A 23674-nucleotide genomic window follows, 5' to 3' on the forward strand; every position below is an offset into this window, starting at 1 on the left:
AACGCCTGTATACTTCCCAATAACCAATACTATATGTAAACAATGGGCAAAGTTTATAACTTGCAGCCCTTCCCCCGGGAACAGTGGGGGATTAGGTCATCCTCAAAGACATATTAGTTAGATTTTCAACTATGCTGAACAAAATGGCTATCTCAAAATTTTGATTGAGTGACTTCGGGAAACAAATGAGCGTGGGAGGGGGCCAAGTTGCCCTCAAATTTTTTTGGTCACTTAAAAAGTGCACTAGAACGTTTAATTTCCGTTTGAATGAGCCCTCTCACGATATTCTAGGACTACTGGATCGATACGATCACCCCTGGGAAAAAAAACAACAACAAATAAACACGCATCCGTGATCTTTCTTCTGGCAAAAAATACAAAATTCCACATTTTTGTAGACAGGAGCTTGAAACTAATATTTTAAGGTTCTCTGATATTATGAATCTGATAGTATGGTTGTCATTAAAGTTCTATGACTTTTAGGGGTTGTTTCCCCCTTTTTTCAAAAATAAGGCAAATTTTCTCAGGCGCGTAAATTTTGATGGGTAAGAGTAAACTTGATCAAACTTATATGTTTGAAATCAGCATAAAAATATAATTCTTCTGATGTATGTATCATTAATTAAAAAACATTCAGAAATTAAATAAAAAAATATGTTTTTTTAAGTGAAAATAAGGAGCGACATTAAAACTTAAAACGAACAGAAGTCATTCCGTATATGAAAGGGGCTGTCCCCTCCTCAACGCCTCGCTCTTTACGCTAAAGTTTTTTTTTTTAATAAAGTTGTGAGACTCAGTCAAACTTTAGCGTAAAGAGCGAGGCATTGAGGAGGGGACAGCCCCTTTCATATACGGAATAATTTCTGTTAGAACTAGTCCCTCCCCTAAACCCTCTTCATTGAGGTCAAGAAGACTGGACGCTGCTTCGATTGATAAACTGAAAAGTTTACTGACCCAAGTCGACCAGTCTCCCTGATTAGAATGTGACAACATGGACAAAGGTCTCGAATACTTCATCAACCAGTTTGAAATATTAATTAATAAGGCATGTTCTTTATGAAGCCGGCAAGCTAGGCGTTATATTAAACCAAAGAAACCATTGCTTATAGCTGGTGTTTTGTCCTTTATCCATACCAAAAATAACCTCTTCAGGAAATTCATGGCAGATCCTACACATGAAAATCAGGCCAAATTTCAGCAGTACAGAAATTGTCTGACAAAGTTACTGCGACAAGCGAAGCATTCATACTATCTTCATGAATTTCAAAATGCTAAAGGGTCCCCAAAAAAGACTTGGTGGATCATTAATGAATGCATTGGGGAAAAAAAAATGAAAAACCTTCCGGAAGAGATATAAAACAGTTCGTGGTAACGAACTGTAAGTAAGGAGCAACCCGGCTCAATGGTAACCGAAACTCTAGAAAACGGGTTTTTGATACCAATAGATACATCAAAAGAATCAGATTTCAATTCTGATTTCAAATATATAACTTTCATCAAGTTTCGTCCTACCCATCAAAAGTTACGCGCCTGAAAATATTTGGCTGATTTTCGAAAAAAGGGGAAAAAACCCCCGAAAGGTTATAAAACCTTGATGAAAATCACACCATCAGATTCAGCTTATCAGAAAACCCTACTGCAGAGATTTCGAGCACAAATCTGCAAAAATGTAGAATTATGTATTTTTTGCCAGAAGAAAGATCATGGATGCGTGTTTATTTTATTTATTTATTTTTTTTCCCAGGGGTAATCGTATCGACCCAGTAGTCCTAGAATATCGTGGGAACACTCATTGGATCGAAAATTAAAAGTTCTAGTGCCCTTTTTAAGTGACCAAAAAAAATGGAGGGCAACTAGGCTTCCTCCCACGCTCATTTTTTTCCCAAAGTCACCTGATCAAAATTTTGAGATAGCCATTTTGTTCAGCATGGTTGAAAATATGATAAATATGTCCTTTAAGATGACTTAATCCCCCGAAGTCGCCAGGGGGAGGGCTGAAAGTTATGAACTTTGCCCAATGATAACATATAGTGTTGGTTATTAGGAAGTATACAGACGTTTTCAGGGGGGATTTTTCTGGTAGTAGGGGGGTGGGTTGGTTGGGGGTTATGTGGGAGGATCTTTTCATGAAGGAAGTTTTCATGGGGGAAGGGACATTGCTATGAAGGGGGCGCCGGATTTCCCAGCATTATTTAAAAAAAAGATCAGAAATTAAGTATAAAAAACAAGTTTTCCAACTGAAAATAAGGATTAATGTCAAAACTTAAAACGAACAGAAAATATTACGTGTATGATTGGGTTCACCCCCTAGTCTGTACCTCGCTCTTTAAGCCAAATATTTTTTAGTACTTTCATAAGACCCATTTATTTTAAATAACGGCCTTTGTGATTAAGGGGTCATTTTTAAAGAATTGGAACAAAATTTGAACTTTAGCTGTATTTCGTTTGTAAATAAAAGAACCTGAACTAAACTTAATGAAACTTATATATTTTAAATCAGCATAAAAATCTAATTCTTCTGATGTATCTATTGGTATCAAAATTCCGTTCTTTAGAGTTTCGGTTACTATTGAGTCGGGTCGCTCCTTACTTACAGTTCTTTACCACGAACTGTTTGATAACCCATCTATATCATGCCCATGTCATGGCCTCTTCCGATATAAAAAGGATTTATTTCCAAGGAACATTGATTTATTAAATAGAGTCGATTTTTAACTATTTAGGTGGGTGCTTAACTCGATTTCTCTTGGACACGTGATAGATTTTGCTTTTGGTATTGTCGCTAAGGTAAATTCTATGCTAATTTGGCAAGGACCCATCGCTATGGAGAGTCCAAATAAGTCCGAATTAGAAGCTATTTTCAAGTGTTCAACTTCCTCTTACTTAGACACCTAGTAATTTTTGTCTTGTGGAAAAACTCCTTTATTTTGGAGATTAAAAACTTTCTGTCAATTTATATACTTTTTTTTAAATTTATCTTACAAGTTATTTATAATATAAATGAATTTGCGCCGGTATTTCTAAGTGTTTCAACTCCCTGTCACCTGGACACACTGGAGCTGTCGGTAATTTCATCAGAATGACTTTAATAGTTTTTTCCAAAGCTTTCTACTCTAAGAGAAGAATTATTCTTTATACGGAAATGAAAAACTACTGCTTCACATCCAATTATTTTTTCAACATTATATTTTATGATTACAATATTTATTTAATTTGACATTTGCAGGCTCGTCTCACAGCACAGCATGGAAAGAAAGGCTTAGTTAGCATCGCGGCTCATTTGGCAAATCAGGCTCATCTGTTTGAAATATCTCACGTGGACAAAGTAGAGACACGACTGGGACTTGTAGCTCAGAGATTGTCCCAGTTGGCTGAGAAGAGTGCCCAGGTTGAAGATGTGGATAAACTAAATAAGGTAGCTCATTTAATGCTGCCAATACTTGGGCCTAAGCCTAGCTAATGGACTGATCCATCTAGGGCCAAAGGAAAAGGAACCCTCTTTTTCGAATGCACTGGGAAGAGGCTATAAGAAAGGAATTAGGAAAGGGAAAATTTTTGGAGGGTCTAAAGAGTGAGGCTTTGAACAGATAGGGATAGAAGAGGGACTTGCGCAACTGCGTTGCCTTTTTTAAGGTCAATATTCACGTTTAAGACATATGTGCCCCTCACCCCATGATACTACGATGTACTTAGCTAATTGCAAAGATTCTTATTTCAAATACCGTAGTTGAAGGGAATAGGGAAGGGGACATTGTTATTGCTTTTTATTAATATACGAAAAAAGTATTCTTCAAAATCAAGAGAAGAAGGGGGAGCATTTTTTTCTATCTTTTTTGTAATGAAAATAAAAAAATGATTTCCTAAAATACAAATCTCCTTCTGTCCACCCACTATCCCCTAATTGGGTTCTCGACTTACGCCTATCTTCTCCTAAGGAATACAGCAAAGGCAATGGTAGAACATGGAATCCATTGAGGAAGTTAAACTCTCCAAGACTTAGACTATGTTGATGAGTTAAGCATCTGAGATGAAAACATTAGGAAAGTGAAAGCATGTTTGTAGGTTTTTAGAGTTCATGGTGCAAAAATAGGTTTGAAAAATTAATGTCAAGAAGATTAAGTCGCTAAAACTAAGAATAAGTGAAGGTAAAGAGTTGATGTTGGGTAATGAGAAGATCGTGGTCAGCTTCACTTACCTATGTTGTATTATTAGTAAAGATGGTGAGTGCAGTGAAGATGTTAAAAGAAGAATAGCCAAGACCCAGGGTATTTTTCAGAGTTGAAAAATGTCTGCAAAAATAGGGAAATAAGCCTGTAAAATATGTAAGTTTGTAACTCTGTATTCTGTAAGTATAAGTATGTAAAGTAATATAGGTATGCGAACCAAGATGTAAATATTGGATGTTACAGTGATGAAAGTGGCCACATAGTGTTATTCCATGTTTTCCAGAAAAATTACCCACGGATCGTTTTGGGTACCTGACTGACTGACCGTATCTCATACAGAAGGCCGCTATACGAGAAATTTGACTCAATCCCGCGTTCTAGTGCTATAATGGGAGGAAGGTTGAGCTGGCTAGGACACGGTCTAAGGATGAAGGATAACAAATTGCCAAGTATTGTCCTTGTCGGCCAACCATCTAGGGTCAAACGAAAAGTAGGTCTTCTGGAAATGGGGTAGGCCGTCAGGAAAGATTTAATGGGAATGGACCTGGGAGGGTGTAATGAGGGAGGTTTTGAATAAATTGACATGGAGAAGAAGCTAATAAACTTGAAAAACCTTGTTGGAACTTACAGCGGTGGATTAAAAAAAGGTTTTGATTCAACTAACTAAAATACAGTGGTAAATAAACCTTTAAATGAATAATAGTTAAAACCCTGTTTTACTAGAATAACTGTTTCATATCTTTCCAATTTAACACACGCAGTAAAATATCAAAGCTAATCCTCTTCCAATCTTGAAAGATACCCCACTGGCTACTAGGATAGCTGTTAGGCCCAGTTTTATTTATATTAACGATAAACTTCCTAGTAACTAACTTTTGAACAGCTTAAATTCGTTGGGGATTTGAAGACAGAGAGTTTGCTTCTAAAAAATTGTGGGAATCAAAAGTTTTCGTTGGTTTTTCTGGCTTAAATTACACACTAGAACAAATCAGGATTGAAATAAGCGGGGTTATTTGGCTTCCCTTTCTGACCAAAGCTTAAGGGATAATGTGATTGGCTTGCGAAAATACGTTACAGACAAAATCTAATGACATTGCTGTCTGAGAGATGTATTATGCATTGAATACAATTGTAGCCAAATGAATCTGCTCAGAAATATAGCAGATCTTGACAGCCTATCTATCGAATTCAACAACTTCAACATACAGTCTTCTTTTTCCCTCAGCCTATTCTTCTACTTTTATTCAAAAAATTATGCATAAGGTGGGGGGGGGGGTATGAAAAAATTTCAACCCTGTAAAAACCAGTAAACAAGGTCTCGTTTGCGTAGAATGCGCAGTAAAGACCAGTGTCTCTATTATAAATCGAGTTCCCTCTACAAATTATATTGGCCGTAGACTCTGAAAATTTTTAAAGGGATTCAGCCTTTCATACTCATTGTTCATACTCTGTAACGAACACGCAAATTATTTTTTTCTAATTATATGTGCTAAGTGTTGATATTATCCGGTTCCTGCATGAATAAGCTCAACTTAATGCGGACGAGAATATGCCGCTAGCTAGCAATTTTAATTTTGTAGACAAAATTTAAAATTTCCCTTCTTTAATCTAAAGTTATTTTTTGAAAGTCTTGAATATGTTTTATGTTTAGACCATATAAAACTCGCTTTTTTTACGTTAAAAATCTAAGAGCTACATCGAATAGAATACCTCACCTTAGACTTAAGATCCAGAGGTGCTTAGGGGAACCAAGAAGAGTCGCCAGTCATCTTTCATCGATTTGACCGCCCAGTTGTCTTCCAAATTGATTTAGAGTGAGGCGTTGATATTTTTTTAGATCAGTTTGTTAACTGTGTCCTAGTGTTTTACTGGGGCGTTCTCTTTTGTCTGAGCCCCTAAGGTTGCCATTAAATCACGATTTAAGAAGTCAAGTTTCCAGCATGCAAATCATATGCCCGAGATACATCAATATCCTGTGCTTGATGACTTCGGTTATTAGAGTGCGGGATGTCTTTTGCTGTTTTCTAGCTTTTGTGGCTTTTCGTCTCTAAGTTGAACCCTAGGATTTTCTTTTCTGGTTGTTGGTCTAAGCACTGTATTTTCGAGCCACAATAAAATATTAAGAGAAATTTGCTATTGAGGAGTCTCAGCTTTAACTGCTGAGGGAACCCTTGGCTATTCTAGGGCTTTGATAGCTTTCTAAAAGAAGCATTGACCAGGCCAGTCTTAAGCTTGACTTCCTGTTGACACCTCCCGCCATTATGTGTGGCTCTCCTCAGATATATAAACTATAAAACCTGTTCGACTGTTTGGCTATCGAGCTGCAGATCTAAGGAGAATTCAGTGCTTGCCATGCTTTTCATTTTATTGACACTCACCTTCAGGCAAAAAGATTCGGCAGTATCTTTGGCTGGTTGAAATATTGCTGGAACTTCAGCCTTTGGGGGTCTAAGAGACCTTAGACCCGCCTGTGCCACCAGAGGCACCCAGGGCATCTACGAGACTTCGTCAATCTTTTCTGATTTGGGCAGCTGCGTATATGTCTTCCCAATCGGGTTGAAGAGAAGCATGGATACTGCGCAGATTCGACTGGTATGTTCCTCGCAATGTGTCCCGAGGTCTTCCCCGTCTTCGACTTCCGTTTAGACGCCAATGTCAAGTGGCTTTTGGGATTTGAGTGTCCTGCATTCGTAGAACATGAAGACGGGTCTACGAGACGGGTGTCTTTAAATAGAATGGCTTATATAATGATTGTCACTTCTATTTAATTAATGATTTTGGGGCTGACCCTGCTATTACCAAATATCTACTACGTCGCTTTAGTAACGCTGAATTTGTATGCTCGTATTGAGATATCCCTCTAAAGCTTTCCAGTACTGCAGATTTTTTTTAAAAATAAATTGCTTTAGTTTTATTTGCATACTGTTGGTGAGCATATAGAGACAAAGAAAGATCAACCTACTGCTTTGTTTTGTGGTAATTTCGAACAGCAGATCGCATGATATCGTTTAACCAAATTTGGTAGCAATTATTGCCGTAAAAAAACTTGTCATGTATTTATTTCTAGAATTTTGAAATGAAAAGCGAATGACCGATAACTGTGAAACTGAGATGGGAAATAATACTATGATTTTTTAATTACTTATGTTTAAATGTGTGGGGAAAACAGGAGCTTTTCCTTAGCTTAGTTGTTTTGTAAAATATATCAATTGTTGCGACAAATCAAAATAACGGCCGTGTCCATATCAATTTTTTATTTTTTTTCTAAATTTAACGTTTTCTGTCAGCAGAATGAAGAACGATAATTTTCCCACTACTGTAAAAAAGAAAGAAAAAAAAAGGCAAAAGACCTTACTAGACTCAGAATTCGGTAAAGTTAAAATGGAAATCCCAATATGGGCCAGATTTCTCATGGGCGGAATTTTCAAGCTTTTGTTTGTCGTCGTGGGAGCAGTGAAGATGTTATGAGTAGAATAGCCAAGGCATAGGTTTTTTTTTCACAGTTAAAAAAAGTTTGGAAGAACAGGCAGATAAGTCTCAAACCAAGATTAGAATATTCGTAGCTATAGTTATGATAGTGGTCAAATAAGGCTCTAAAGCATGGGCGCTCCAAAAAGCGGATGAAGATTTTCCTAGATCTTTTACAGAGAAATTGCTTAAGGATTGTTCTGGGTACCCGGCTGACTGATCGTATTTCAAACAATAGGCTGTACGAAAGATGTGGTTCAATACTGCTCTCTAGGGCTATAACGAAAGAAATGTTGAGGTGGCTAGGGCATGTTGTGCGGATGAAGGATGACATATTGCCGAAGATTGCTCTTTTCGGTCAAAAGTCTAGGGTCATTTTCAAACGTCATTTTAGTTTGTTTGTTATCCAAACAAAACTAGAATGTTTCTTCTTTTTATTATAACTGTAGGAAGTTTAGTTTTTCATTAAAATAATTTTTAGTTTTCGGTGATTGAAGCATTAGTATTTGAGTTTTAATTGTACTTTTTTTTTCTTTTTTTATGCGTCACAGAATGTGTTGTATTTCTTTTGTATGACCAACAGAACGGCTAGACTCTCTTTAGGTCCACAATAACGGATCAGAGCTATCTTTGCTGGAGCAACCCATTGTACAATAAGATTAGCCCAAAAGTGGGAAAAAATTCCTCCGTAAAGCTAGCTTCAACGATTTTCGAGCTTGCTTATGCAGAGGGCTGGAGGAATTTTAGCCTGTTCAATATGTCTAAAGACCTCTATCAAAATAAAAACGACAAAATCTTGAGAAACATAAAATGCGGACAAGTCTAGACATACACTTCCTTATAAGCCTCAGAACCTCACTTCCTTTAAATTTTTTTTTTTTTTTATTATGTTAAAGGCTATGACTGTGTGTACCCCTGACTGGTATCTGTGTTTCTAACCGTAGAGATTAATGTGTTTATACTTGTCTTATAGATTCAAAGTTCATCAATCAAGAAGTTTTCTTTTGAAAAAGAAAAGAAAAAAAGGAACATCTGTAAACATCCATAATTCATCAAAAGTATCTCTTTTGAGATACTACCCCCTTTGTCAGGGGCGTCCCGATGCTCGTTTATTCGAAGGACGAGCTTCGTAAATTTTACCGAAGCGCTACCTGATTTATGGCGAATTTTCTGCAGAAATCAAGAATTTTGCTAAATTTCGGCCAACTTTCCAAAATTTCTGCCAAAAGTTTTGCCTTTGGAAAATTTTACGGAATGCCAAAAATATTTTTGGGGGGTGCCACACCCTCCCCCCCCTCGGGACGCCCGTGCCCTTTGTTCTACTTTGTATAGAGCCGACAATGTTTGACAATTAATTGCCTTTTCTTTCTAACATCAGATTAGTATATCTGGTGTAAAATAAATTCAGACCGCAACAAAATAAAATAAACAGTCTGTTGTCTATTTTGATATTCAACCCTCTTAAATAAATTAAAATAATATTGTTATTTTAATAATTATAATAAAAATGAATAAATTGGTATACGTATCAATTAGTTAGCTCTTAAATATAAAAATAGATAAATAAATGAAAATAAACCGTCATCAAATGAAAAGGAAAAAAACAATGTGTTTTATCTATCAAGTTTTTCTTCTTATACACAGTTAATTTCATTCTCAACCAGCCTTTTGTTCTTGCGCAATGGTTCAAAATAAAACAGGTTATTCTGGATTAAAAAAGAAAAGAAAAAAAAACAGAAGAAAAAAAATAGCGGTATCACGGCAGATCACCAACATATAGGATTAGATATGCTTTCACTTTTCCGAGTGTTTTTTTTTTTATATTCTTCCCATAAATATTTTCAAGTTTTGACTTAAACCGCTATTTTATAAAGTTCAAGTTATATTTTGCTGTTTGATATTTTTTAATTATTTATTTGTCATTTTTGTAGTGAATTTTTCTTTCTTTCTTTTCCTTATTACTCCACCATTTCTTCATTGTAAGTAAGTTATAAATAAATCATCATCATCATCATAGTATGCAAGTATTTTTAAAAAGAGCTAAAGATAGCATTTCCAGGATGCAATTTTCACGTTCTAAGAGTTGAAACGGCTGATCTTATGGGAGATGCCTAAGTCTCAAGGTTTTCTTGATTTTCACCATAATTACCTTCAATGTATCATATAAATTGCCTGTTTTTAATTTACTTCTAAATGTCGCTCCTCTCCTGTTTGAATTTACAAAAAAAGATTCAAATTTCCAGTCCAAGTCCTCAGACTGCAATGCCTCAAACCTGTCCCCAGACTCAGACTGCACTGCCTCAAACCTGTCCTCAGAGGGAGAGGAAGAAAAGGCAATTTGATAGGAAATTTCCTTAGATCGCCCAAAAGACTTCAAAGATTTTGAGAAAAATCATTCATGCACATAACATTCTTGATTTTTGGACCTTGAAACGGGGAATTTTCCGTATCAGATGTGCCCAAAAATTCAGAAGAAGTTTTGATTTTCTCCTAATGATTCAGGCCATTAGCTGGGAAGGCTTAAATGCAAGCGTTTAAACAGTTCGTGGCAACGAACTGTAAGTAAGGAGCGACGCGGCTCAGCAGTAGCCGAAACTCTAAAAAACAAAATTTCGACACCGATAGATACATCAAAAGAATATGCATACTATGCTGTACTATGCTGACTCCAAATATTACGCTGAGTTACGCTGGAATCGACAAAAGCAAACTACGTTTCAACCGTTACCTTCTAGCATCCATTTACAACGCCACAGCCTTTCCACATCTGCTTTACATTGCTCCTGTGTGGAGATTCCTTACAGTTACAGATAAAAAGCACCTACGATCAATCTTGTTCAGATTTGCTAAATATCTTTTACATTTGCCCCCTTGGACAAGAAACCGTAAGATCATTCATTTGTATAAGCTAGCTGACCCTAATATTAGCGTTAATAAATCTCTATCCCGTTTTCAAAGTAAGTTTAATCATCCATGCTCACCAATTTGTTCACAAATAGTTTGTTTGCATAAATGTAATGTAGGTAATTAATTTTTTTTTGTGATATATTTGGATTTGCGATGTGTGTTTGTGTTTTTTTTTTCTTTATCTTTTTGTTACTTTGGCGATTACTCCGTCTATGTACCTTTTTCTTAACGGGCAATAAATGAATAATAATAATAATATATAAATTCCATAAAGTTTAGTATCACATATCAAAGGATACGAGTCTGACAAAATTTGCCTGATTTTCCAAAAAGGGGGAAAGACCACCCTAAAATTCGAATAATCCTAATGAAAAACACACCATCAGATTTGCTTATCAGAGAACCTTATTTCAGAGGTTTAAACCTCCTATCTTCAAAAATGTGAAATTTTCTTTTTATGCAGGAAGAAAGATCACGGATGCGTGTTTATTTGTTTTTTCCAGGGGTGATCGTATCGATCCAATGGTCCTAGAGTATCGGGAGAGGGCTCATTCGAACGGAAGGCCCTCTCACTCAGCCCTTTTTCCCAAAATCGCCCCACCAAAATTTTGGGATAGCCATTTTGTTCATCATAGTTGAAAGGCCTATTAACTATGCCTTTGGATGTAACCCCCCCCCCCCGTCCCCAACCCCAGGAGAAAGGCCTTTAAGTTATAAAATTTGCCTATTGTTTACGCATAGCATTTGTTATTGGGAAGTAAGCACACATTATTGGGTGGAGGGGGATGGGCAAATTTTCGGCTGGGGGTTTTTCCACAGGGAAGTTTACCACGGGGAGGAAAGTTTCCGAGGGGTAAACGTGTCAAGGGAAATTTTACACTGGAGGAATTTGCCAAAATTCCTATACAAAACTCTTTTTACATGTCTTGCTTTCTCTTCTGCCTCTCAATTTTACGCGTTGAGTTGTTAAGGGTAATTGTCAGGGGTAAATTTTCACCGGGATTGAATTGTCTAGAGGATACTTCCGTGGGAGGTGGATTTCTCTGTGGAGGTGGGGCCATATTTCCTTCGATTATTAAAAAGATGATCAAAAATTAAACAATAAAAAACACGTTTTTCAAACTGAAGGTAAGGAGTGACATTAAAACTTAAAACGAACAGAAACTATTACGCAGCCTTTATGAAGGGGGTTTACTCCTCCTCAACACCTCGCTCTTTGCGCTAAAGTTTGAATTTTGTCCCAATTCTATAAGAACGACTCCTGAAACACAAGGGTCGTTTAATTAGAACGATTAGGAGCTTTTTCAAAAGTACTAAAGAACTTTAGCGTGAAGAGCGAGGTGTTGAGAAGGGGGCAACACCCATCATATTTCTGTTCGTTTTAAGTTTCAATGTTGCTCCTTACTTTCAGTTTTAAAAAACTTGTTTTTTCTGTTTGTTATGAGTTTTAAAAATTAAATAAAAAGGGTTTTTTTAACAACGCTTCCTCAACGCCTCGCTCTTTACGCTAAAGTTTTTTATTGTTTTAAAAAATAAAACTGTGAGACAGAGTCAAACTTTAGCGTAAAGAGCGAGGCGTTGAGGAGCAACGCCCAATACCCTATGCGTAAACATTGGCCAAAGTTCATAACTTGCAGACCTTCCCCCGGGGACTCTGGGGGATTAAGTCATCCTCAAAGACATAGTTATTGTATTTTTCGACCCTGCTGAACAAAATGGCTATCAAAAATTTTGATCGGGCGACTTTGGAAAAAAATGACTGTGGGAGGGGGCCTAGTTGCCCTCCATTTTTTTGGTCACTTAAAAAGGGCACTAGAACTTTTAATTTACGTTTGAATGAGCCCTCCCGCGATATTCTAGGACCCCTGGGTCGAAACGATCACCCCTGAAAAAAAACAACAACAAATAAACACGCATCCATGATCTTTCTTCTGGCAAAAAATACAAAATTCCGCATTTTTGCACATTGGAGCTTAAAACTTGTATAGAAGGATTCTCCAATACGCTGAATCTGATGGTGTGATTTTTATTATAGTTCTAGACTTTTAGGGGGTATTCCTCCTTTTTTCGAAAATATGGCGCGTAACTTTCGTTGGGTAAAATTTGAAATCAGCATAAAAATATGATTCTTTTGATGTATCTATTGCTATCAAAATTCCGTTTTTTAGAATTCCGGTTACTATTGAGCCAGGTCGCTCCTTACTTACAGTTCGTTACCACGAACTGTTTGATAACTATATTAGATATATTATCAGCTTTATTAATTCTATTCTATCTTTTCAATAAAGTGGTATGTGGTTCGTTCAAAACAATTATTTTTCGCAAAGATGAATGTTCACATTTGAAAATTGAAACTAATGCCGTTTGAATTCTTATCTAGGGGTTTACAGTTCCCCATCTCGAAAACCGCGCAAAATTTTATTTAAATGCTGGTAACAAGATTATCGCGTCTCCAGTGGATTTAGACGAGCTCTATCGGAGAAGTTACCCATACTTTTTTGACAATCAGAGGATCTACTGAATGGGTTTCCGAGTCAAAGGGTCAGGAAACAGAACCGATAGCGAATGAAATAAGGTTTCATCAAGTCGTAGAGGCTGACGGGGAAATATTTGAAGGAAGGTTTTATGGTATAAGGATTCTTGTAAGATCTATCCCTTAGGAACTAAAACACATCAACACATGACCAAGTTTTAAAACATACCATTTACAAATGTATTTAGACGGGATCTACAGTTAACCCCCCAGCAAAATAAAAACCCTGTACTTATTATGACTTATCTTACCACAGCCCATGTAAAACATCGTTCATACAATAGTGGCTTTCCCTAATATACTAAGAATAATTGAACATCGTAAAAAAATGAGAGCAAAATTCAGCAATATGCTTCGTCTTCTTCTTCAGCTATTTTACTTGCCAGTTCCATATCCTGTTGTACTCATTCGTGGCGCTCTTGAAAAATAGACTTTTAAAATTAGCTTATATTGGCAGTATTGCAATTAGAATATAGCGCGAACTTGATGTACAATTTTTGACTAAGATGAAAATCTAAAATTGGCACCTAGACAATTTGACATGATAATCTTATTTTGATTAATCCCCGCTGCGGCAAGGTTAGGCGACAGGCTTGCTACTTCTTCGTGTAAAAAAAAGACCCGCTAACCAAAACTTTGATTTGTCGCCCTATGTGCCAGCAAATGGCTGTGGAGGATCTTACAATTTATGAGAAAGATAATACTTATTTGCAAAGAGACAGAGTGAGAATGGACAAAGGACTGATGGTTTCCGCTCATAAAGTTTTGATTTGTGATTATAACTAAACCTTATAGTAATCCTAGATGATCAATTTCTGAGGGTAGTATTGGGGCTGAGACAATTGCTTCTTAGAGATCTTGAATCCTTTTCAAATTAGCTTTGATGTCAGCCTCAGGACTAGTGCTAAAACTGATAGTGCGAAAACTAGTGCAATCTTTTATCGTGACGCTATTCTATTCTCATTTTCTGGTTTGAGTTCTTAATTTTCTGAACCTTCATTATTCTCAGATAAATCCTGGTTTTAAGAGACAGAAAGTGGCGCGTGGTTTTAAGAGACAAATCAGTGGCGTGCCAGGCCCAAATATACTGAAGTGGTCCTTAGTGTCACTGGTGGGCCTGTGTAATTCAATTCAACGACAGCAATAGAGCAATATAAACTCTTTACCACATCACTCAATAAGTCCCCTCTCTTATCAGGATTTATTTTTCTTCATACATTAATTGATTTGACTCATCAACATGCTCTCGTTCAGGAATGATAACATAACAGGCTCGTGTTGAATTTTAATGGCAATAGTTTCAATTTGGTTTGCTATGCCGGTGTCTCTGCTAGATGGCACTAACCGTCTCTGCTAGATGGCACTAACATCTAACGAGCACTTCGTTTTTTATTCTTTGTAAGTCAAATCGTGGAAAGTTATGTACGAGGAGGCTGCAACTCCTCGGTTTTGTTTTGACCAAGATGTCTGAAACCCTAAAAAGTATGTTACATGATTATTATAAATATGAACTTCTTTATTGTACAAACCGTCAATTTGTATACTGTTGCACTGTCGGTTTAGTTGCTCGTTATTATGAGCAACAAGCTTTTATTTGGATCTACACACCTTTCAAGAGTAAAGGCCAATTTGTTCATAAGTCTTTGTTTTTAGCCAAGATTCCTGTTTCATAATATTTCTCTCTTTCCTCTTTCTTCTTCTTCTTTTTAAGGTAGCGAAACCAATTTTTGTGATGAAAGCAATGAATAAAAGTTTTATAACTTTTTGTACAGTCTCTCGCTGTGATTAACCTTTGGTTTGGCTGCTCGTTACTATGGGCAACAAGCTTCACATATTTCAACGCAGAAGACCAATTTCTTCATAAGTGTTATGAGAATCTAAAATTGGCACCGAGCCAATTTAGAATTGGTAGCCTTGCTACAAAATTCAGCTGGCTATTTTAGACTCCACTGTGCTAGCAGGTTCATTTAATTTGATTTTTAAATTCAGTCCTAATTCTATTTGTCATTACTAATTGCTCTTTGCCCCCTTTGTTTCGCCAGAAGTTGTGAAATAACTTTGGTCTGTTATTATCATTTAATAAAACTTAAAAGTCATTAGTTTATACCTAGTAAAAAATTTTACACTGGGCTACGTTAATTTTTAGTCAAAAAATTGTTTAGCTGTATTTTTAGAAAATTAATGAACTCCCAAAGTGACTGCGAACTTGAGTTTTCTATTTTTTTCGTGTTATTATTTACAGCTAGCTCCTTATTATTATTTTTCTTGTTATTGCAGATTATTGCAGCTATTTACAGCTATATAAGTGAAAGTTCATAATCATGGACTTCTAATTGGTACTGTCAGCTAGTTTCTACCTGGAATTAGAGAATTTTGAACACATTTTTTGGTGTGCTAACGACTTGCTCTGATTCTGAAAACGGTTCAACTATTAAAAACCAGTTTAGCTAGATTCAGAACTATATCCTTTAACTATGGTTTGCCAAAATATGCCAAATAAGCCTTGTTATAACATATGTCTTGAATGAAATTATTAAATTTTGTTTTATTATGTCGTGAAATATTTATTTTTAATATTTCACATTCTCTTTATTTATTTTAAATAATTCGAATGTATTTCTATGTCAGAAAATACAGCCAATAAAATGATAAAGCATAGATCTCCATAATATGGACATGTTAGATTTTAGGGGTCACTCCAAAGAGTATGGGTAACCTATAAGAGTGGAAACTGGTGTCGACCAAAAAACTATCAACGCCATCTAGCGTTTGGCGGCTTTTCAGATTTTTACAGTGTGATAATAAGAATAATTAGTTTAATCGGTACTTGTGCATAATATAGTACCAATAAAAGGAGTCAAGTTTGATTAATGCTAATGAAATATAATAAAATAAGATGAATATATAATAGTTTAGAAACAAATTTGGGCTATATATTTGCACATTAGGGGGGTAGGGGTAAAGCATAGCATATATTAAATACGTAACCTAACCTAGGTACCTCCCCTCCTAAACCCCACAAAACAACAGTTTAAATAACGTAAACGCAATGAAGACCACGCTTTGTATTCCATTTCTCTATTGCAAATACCCATTTGGTGGGTCTCGTCTCTCGTTTCTTTGATACAGTTATAGCGATGGGTACCAGATAGTTCACAAGTACCGTTTAATCAGTGTAATATTTAAAACTAAGGTAGTAATAAGTATCTGATCTCAGTTCCTGACAGAAAAATGGTTACAGCTCTTGAAAAGTGTCGCCAGATGGTAGATGGCGTTGATAGTTTTTCTAGCGCCAGTTCCAATTCTTATAAGTTACCCATACTCTTTGAGTCACGTTTAAAGGGGACGAACATTGTCCTTTATCAGGGACGATGTTGATTGCAGATGAACTAGTTTCAGCCCATTTTGTTTGTAAAATTACCCGTCATTTACCCGTTATTACCCGTCATTAGTCATTACTCGTTACCATCACCCGTTTTATTCTAAAATCGTAGAATTCTTGAAATTTCAACACAGTCCTACAGTGTTGCCGATATTTGCTCAAATGATCCAAAAAAGTGTTCAGGTAATATAAAATAATCATTTGGCATAAATTGGTTATTCTCGTCCTGTCTGTAATAAAATAAAATGTACATCCAATTAAGAATCAATATTCTTGTTATTATACTGTCAAATTCTTAGAGTCTGGCACTAAGAAGCACGATTATCATATAGTTCGTGGTGACGAACTGTAAGTAAGAAGCGACACGACTCAATGGTAACCGAAACTCTAAAAAACGGTTGCCCTTTCCTCAATTACTTGTTCTTTACGCTAAAGTTTGACTATTTGTCCTATTTTTTAAGAAATACTCCTGAAACACAAGGGCCGTTTAATTAGAATTGGAAGCTTTCTTAAAAGTGCTAAATACTTTAGCGTGAAGAGCAGGGTATTGAGAAGGGGGGGGGGCAACCCCTTCATATAATAATTAATTTATGTTCGTTTTTAGTTTTAATGTTGCTCCTACTTTAAGTTTAAAACTTTTTTTTCAAGCATTAGAAAAAAGGGTTTTATTAAAAAGAAATAAAACACATTAACAACAAAACCCGAAGTTTTTTAAACTTATGTGGGCGGATATCACCCTTTACAAAACCCTACATACACAATTACTACCAGTCATCCTTAGCCCCCCCCCTCAAAAAAAAGAAAACAATAAACAATAATAAAATAAATAAATAAGAATAAAAGAAACAAATTAATTTCTAAGAATTTTCGCGACCTAACTGGATACCTAAGACACAAAATTAAAAATCATTCTTCTATTCTATCTCCTCGTCGCCCTCCCAAAAAAAAGTATCACAATCACTCGAGAGAAAATTCATTTGTAGACAAACACTGTCCTTCTAGTTTACTGCGAAATTCATTTAGCTCATCAAGTGTCGAAATAGCCTGAGGTAAAGGTTCCCACACCTGAGGGCCAACAGGTCTAATGGAAAAAAACGTATCGCTTTGTATAAACCTGAGGTCGCCGAACTAGTGTCGATGCTCTAGTCGAGTAATTATGGAAATTAACACCACTTGTAAACATTTCCCTGAAACACTCAGGTAATTACGCGCGTGTATATTTAAACATAAAAAGAACATAATAAAAAGGGAATAATCCAGCAATCGGTAATATATTTACTTGATTATATTCGTTGATGCATGATATCTAATTTTCGCCAATTGCGCTTATAAGACTCTAACTTTTCTGCTAAATAATTTCTGAGACTGCGTTCAGTTTAGACATTGATTTAAAAAAACATTATTATTTTAATATTATTTGTCTTAGATTTTTATACATTTTGTGTTGCGCCGTGGCACAGTCGCTGCTAGTTTTACTGTTGCTTGAAAACATGGTTTTCGATATTAGTCTTAAGACTTTTGCTTGTGGTTTTATTTTCCTTCAATAAGATTCCAGTAAATGGTTCCAAAATATCCTTTTTCTTTAGTTTGTAACTTTTCACTATTTTAATTATAATCTGTACTTTATTTTTCTTTCTAAAAAAACTTATTCTATTTAGCTTATTTAACCAATAAAAAGTATCCCCATAGGCTTAGATTCATAGTTGTGTAGTTAAAATTGGTTAAGTTGTGTCATGTAAACATTTTATTATTAAAACTTATATTTGGTTTTTCTAATTTTTATGCAGATTGCTCCTACCATTACCACTGTTTTCTTAGATATCTTTTTTTTTAGTTATTTCATGTGGAAGATAATTCCTGTTGTCTTGAACCTTCTCATATATTTACAGGCAAAAGCAATTAGATTTTAGACTTGTTAAGCTGAATAAAGACGCATAAATACGTAACAGAAAGTAAAAACGTAACGTAACAGAAAGTAGAAAGTAAAAGCCGCAATTGATGAAGAATATTTATTCCCAATATGAGGATCTATAATCAAAAGAATTCCAATTTAAACAGTAAAAGAATTTTTATTTGTTTTTCACCATACTTGTTGAAAAAAATGTACTTACGTATTATAGAAACCACATTGTTTTTCCTGATCTGTTGTAACACCGGTTTTCCTGTTTGCACTCCGGGATAATTATCTTAGCTTTTTTGAAATAAACTACTATGCAGGTATATTTTAATTATATATTCAATATATAGAGTTGGTTAGGTATTTAATATAATGCGTTCTGGGGGGCCTGCTTTCCATAATTCTCTGTTGTAGTTTCCATAGTTTTTTTTGGCTAAAGTATTCTATTTTCATCATATTTTGGTATGTTTCATTATGACTAACCTATCTTCACTTCTTGAGTGTGGTCGCTATAATGCGTAAGTACCGAAAAAATAACGGTAAGAAATGAAGGTAGATCCGTGGTAATACTTCTTTAACAATATTTTTATGAATACCCGGTTGAAACCTCCATTAAAGGGTTATCGTATATGTTGAGTTTATACTGTATATCTGATTAAGATCCTCAGTTTCTGAATCTAGGAATTTCTCTCTTTTGAAAATTATGCAATATCTTCTAGTAACAACTTTGGATTGGTAATTTTAAACTTCAGAAATTTTGTACATTCGGAACAAAGGTAAAAGATAACTTAGATTAGGTTGAAACTTTTGTTTTTAAAGTCTTGGCTATTATTAAGAAGAGTCGGGCTTTACTATTGACGGTTTGCTTTGCCAAAACAGTTGCATTCACTGATGAATAAATCGCCACAACATGACAATGTCCAATCATGTGAGTTAAACTTTAAGAGCAAAAATGCTGTTAATTATTAAGGACATATGAAAGTAACATTTTTTTTGCTTTAGTATTTATCCCTTTAACCGAAGCTACAAAAGAAAGTAAGAACCTTAATGATAATCAAATACCCATATGATAATACCAATATATACCCAAATACCCATAATAGTTGAAATAAATACCTACAATTTCATTCCTATTATGGTAGTAATGGGAGTCAACATAAAAAGTAATTTCTTCTGGAACTTCTAATAAACAGTTCCGGTTATTGTTGAAAACGGTTGTTCTTTAGTATGAATAGTTTAATTAACGAAAATAGTAGGACGCAAAGCGGAATTAATTCACCATAACATGAGAATGTTCATTAATATGAGTTGAACTTTGTTCTTGTTGTCACTTTGTATTCACTCACTTCGAAAAATGTTAAATTGTTTTTATTATTTATTTTTTATTTTATTTGTTTTTATTTAATTAATCCTACCTGCTCTCCACTCGGTGAAATACCAATATTTTTACTTAAATTTACATTAACTTTAATTTCACCTACACCAAATTCAAATCTTTATTTATTTTTCTCAAATTTGGGTAGCAAAAGAACAAGGTATACTACTACAAATTACCAGGCCGCAAAAGGAACCATCTCGGTTTCGAAGGGTGCCCTTCCGATACACAGCACCTCTTCCGCCGTGGAAATACCTAAATAATATATACACAAATTATTTTTCTTAAAACTTTTGGTCTCAATCAACTATACAACATCTATTACCCTCCCAACCATCCCATAACGCTTTGTCAACACTAAGAGGTGTGGAATGCTGCCATTTATAAGTTCATTGGACACCCCATTCTAATCTCCCTTTGAAATACCCATAGTTATATTATTATAAATTCAAATTCCTCCTTTTAAATCGTCCGCCTCTCCATAAGATAAATTCCTGATTAAGTCATCAATATCTTATGTTTTTTTTTTCATAAAATGATTTCAAAATGATATCTCTTTCTAAGGGATCGTAAAAATACCGCAAAATCCAGGAAGAAGATAAATGTCGAGGTGATCGTCCGGTTATTTCCCAACATTATATCTTAAGTTTGTGGTTTTTAATGCAAAGAAAAACTGTGGTTGGAGAAGTGCCATTAAAATATAACTGATGTTTAAATTATTGCTTAATATTTTGCTTCAAATTATAGGAAATTCGAAGGTTTTCAGGACGCAAGCTCAACAAATTTTAGCGTTTTGTGAGTTTTTTAGAGTTAAGTTAAATTGTTTTTTTTCCAGAGGCGATCGCATTGAAATAATAGTCCTAGAAGATCGGGATAGGACGTATTCGAATGGGAATTAAGAGTTAGATACTTTCGGAGACCACACTGCCTTTCCATGACAATAAATACAAGTTCAAATAGGGATAAAATCCTTTTAATAGACAGTGATGATGATAACAGTGATAGAATTTCACAAAATACCAAATATTTCGGTGACACATGCAGTGACCGTCATCAGTAGTAGAAATGATGATATTTCGGTCACTGCATATGCGACCGAAATATCTGGTATTTTCGTGAAATTCTATCACTGTTATTATCATAACTGTCTATTAAAAGGATTTTATCCCTATTTGAACTTATATTTATTGAAATTAAAAGTTCTAATGCCCCTTTTAAGTGACAAAAATGATTGGAGGGCAACTGGCCCCTCTCCCACGCCCATTTATTTCCCAAAGTTATCTGAGCAAACTTTTGATCATATAGCCATTTTGTTCAGTATAGTTGAAAGATCAAATAGCTCCGTCTTTATGGGTAAAATGACCCCCAACAATCCGTGGGAAGAGGCCTGTAAGTTATGAAATTTGTCCTTTGTTTACGTATATTATTTGTTATTGGGAAGTATACAGGCAATTTTTTTTCTGGGGGGGGGGGGGGTATTTATTGCTTGGGATGGATTTCGTTTGGGTCGTTTGGGAGAATCTTCCTTGGGGAGGAGAATTTCCTGGGAGGATAAATTTTCCAGGGATAATATTGCACTGGGGGGATTTGACAGAATCCCAGAATTATTGTTAATTGTCTTACATTATCTTTTTCAACTCAATTTGGCATGTGAAGATGTTCCGGGGGAATTATCTGGGGCCTATTTTCCGCTTGTTTTGATTTCCGAAATAAAGTTTATATGGAAGGGGACATTTCTGGAATGATCGAGAAACCGATTAGACATTGAAGTCTTTTTTCAAATGAATGTGTGCTAAGGATAATTTTTCAGGTCCAATCGTCTGCAAGAAATTTTACCAAGAAGGAGGATTTTCAGCGAGGATGGAACTATCTGGAGGGAACTTGACGGGGGGAGGGGTGCTTTATGTTGGATTAAATTTTCACGGGGAAGTTTCCTGTGAGGGGAGGGGCGTATATTTCGTGGAGGCTGAGCCAAATTTACCCGTATTATTTGAAAAATGGTCAGAAATTCAATATGTAAAAAATTTTTTTTTTTTTAACTGAAATTAAGGAGCAGCATAAAGAATCGAAACGAACAGAATTATTTCGTATATAAAGGGTTTCCCCCTCCTCAATACCTTGCTCTTTACGCTAAAGCTTTTAGTACTTTTAAAAAAGTCTCCTATTCTAATCAAACGGCCCCTGTGTTTCAGTAGCCGTTCTTAAAAAATTGTGACAAACAGTCAAATTTTAGCGTAAAGAGCAAAGGTATTAAGGAGGGGGAACCCTTCAAAGGAATAAATTCTGTTCGTTTTGAGTTTTAATGTTGCTCCTTACTTTCACTTAATTTTTTTAGTTAATATCAAGAAGAAGTAAGTCTTATTAGGAGGCGATAAATTCTGCACATTCCCACTAAGTCCTTATGGCAAGAATTGTTTCATTTTTGTTATGACCTTTTTGGAAGGAGAACGCTAACATACCATTTAAAATAGATATTAATAAGTTAGTGTGTTCGCGGTAATTAGTGAATCCAGTTTTTTTGTATACAATAAATCCAAGTCTTGTATAATCAGGATTTCCTTCTTAATAAGAAATGACAAAGTAATATTTAGATCATTTTATTTATTTTTTATTCAGTTTTTTAGACAAGAATTTTTGCAACAATAGACATAAAGCCAAAAATAGGAGCGAAAATATTCAACTTGCATGTTTAGGGGGCTGGCAAACACTTTCTGGTAGTTAAAAGTATTTGAAAATTTTGCGCAACCCCCGTAACTTGTTCCGAATTCAAATTGAGAAGAGCAATTGCAACAAAGTTACTTAGTTAATAATGGAATTTCTGAATAAAAATGCCCAAGATCAGTGAAATTTTCAGATTCTTATGCTTGTTAGCCTCAAAAGATAAATATTACATTTGTGTTTTTAGGTTTTATTTTCTATAATTTATTTTTCCAAAAAAAAGTTTTCCGTTATCTGAATATTTATCATGTGATTTATGTATCTTAGAAAAATCCGGAGGATTAAGAGACGTGAATAGCATTAACCGAGACTCTCCGCCACCCAGTGAGCATTGTGGAGGACATGTGGCACATGTCCTCCACACATGTGGAGGTCACATTTGGCACACTCCTGCTCCATATGGGTTTTATAAATGGGAAACTCCTCGGCATCAAAACTCTGTAGTCAAGGATTACAAATAATTTATATACAAATAATACAAAATACATATAATTATATATCTATAATTATATACAAAATACATTTATATACAAAATACGAATAATTTATATATAAGTAATTACGTTTAATTTCTCTATGTTTTGTTACTACGAAACGAATTATACTTTACTTTACAAATTATACTTTAGAGCTAAGCTTCTTTTTCCTTTGTCCTTTTTATGCATCTTTGTGCATAACTCATGTCAATAAGCGTTAACTCAATATGTGTCTCATTGTAATCTTTTAAAATTACTTTTGCAGTTATGTCTTACAGTTGCCTCTTATCTTTTGCTATTGCACAACTTCTGTTATATTTATTTTATAGCTATTTTGTGTTTGAAATAGCGTTGCAACTATCTTTTTTCAGATTTCTGTGTTATATGAGCTACTGAAGAAATCAGAAGCTCTCTGTGAATCGCTTCCTGACATTATTGAGAGATTAGCGTCACTAAATTCGCTTCATGAACAAGGTAAGCTTATTTTTCCTGAATAATTCATGGCAAATATAGTCTACCTATAGAATTAGATAATGCTCATGTCCCTCTTCTCTGAAAACGATTTTGTGATTTTATTCAACGTGTAGCCTACCTGGAACCACCCTACCAAACAGGCATTTCTCGTTATGCCATTATTAGATATTTGATCCTCACAAAACAGTGAGGTCACTAAACGCTATATTTTTTTTGTTATTTTTTGGGTAATTTATATGCCTGTCGTCCGGTATCCTGCTTCTAGTAAATAGATAATT

General features: G+C 35.1%; 1 protein-coding gene across 1 annotated transcript in view; it reads left to right on the top strand.

Annotated features, from left to right (window-relative positions):
• The window catches only part of DCTN2-p50 (dynactin subunit 2), a 61844-nt gene that overhangs the window by 35780 nt on the left and 2390 nt on the right, over positions 1-23674 (top strand). Inside the window, exons 6-7 of the mRNA XM_089090421.1 lie at positions 3227-3415; positions 23294-23396. Of these exons, the coding sequence (XP_088946547.1) occupies positions 3227-3415; positions 23294-23396 (292 nt within the window). The remainder of the gene's footprint in view (positions 1-3226; positions 3416-23293; positions 23397-23674) is intronic.

The sequence above is a fragment of the Artemia sp. Qi Xiang Cuo genome, chromosome 6 (assembly GCF_049724085.1).
Source record: "Artemia sp. Qi Xiang Cuo chromosome 6, ASM4972408v1, whole genome shotgun sequence".
NCBI lineage: Eukaryota > Metazoa > Arthropoda > Branchiopoda > Anostraca > Artemiidae > Artemia > Artemia sp. Qi Xiang Cuo.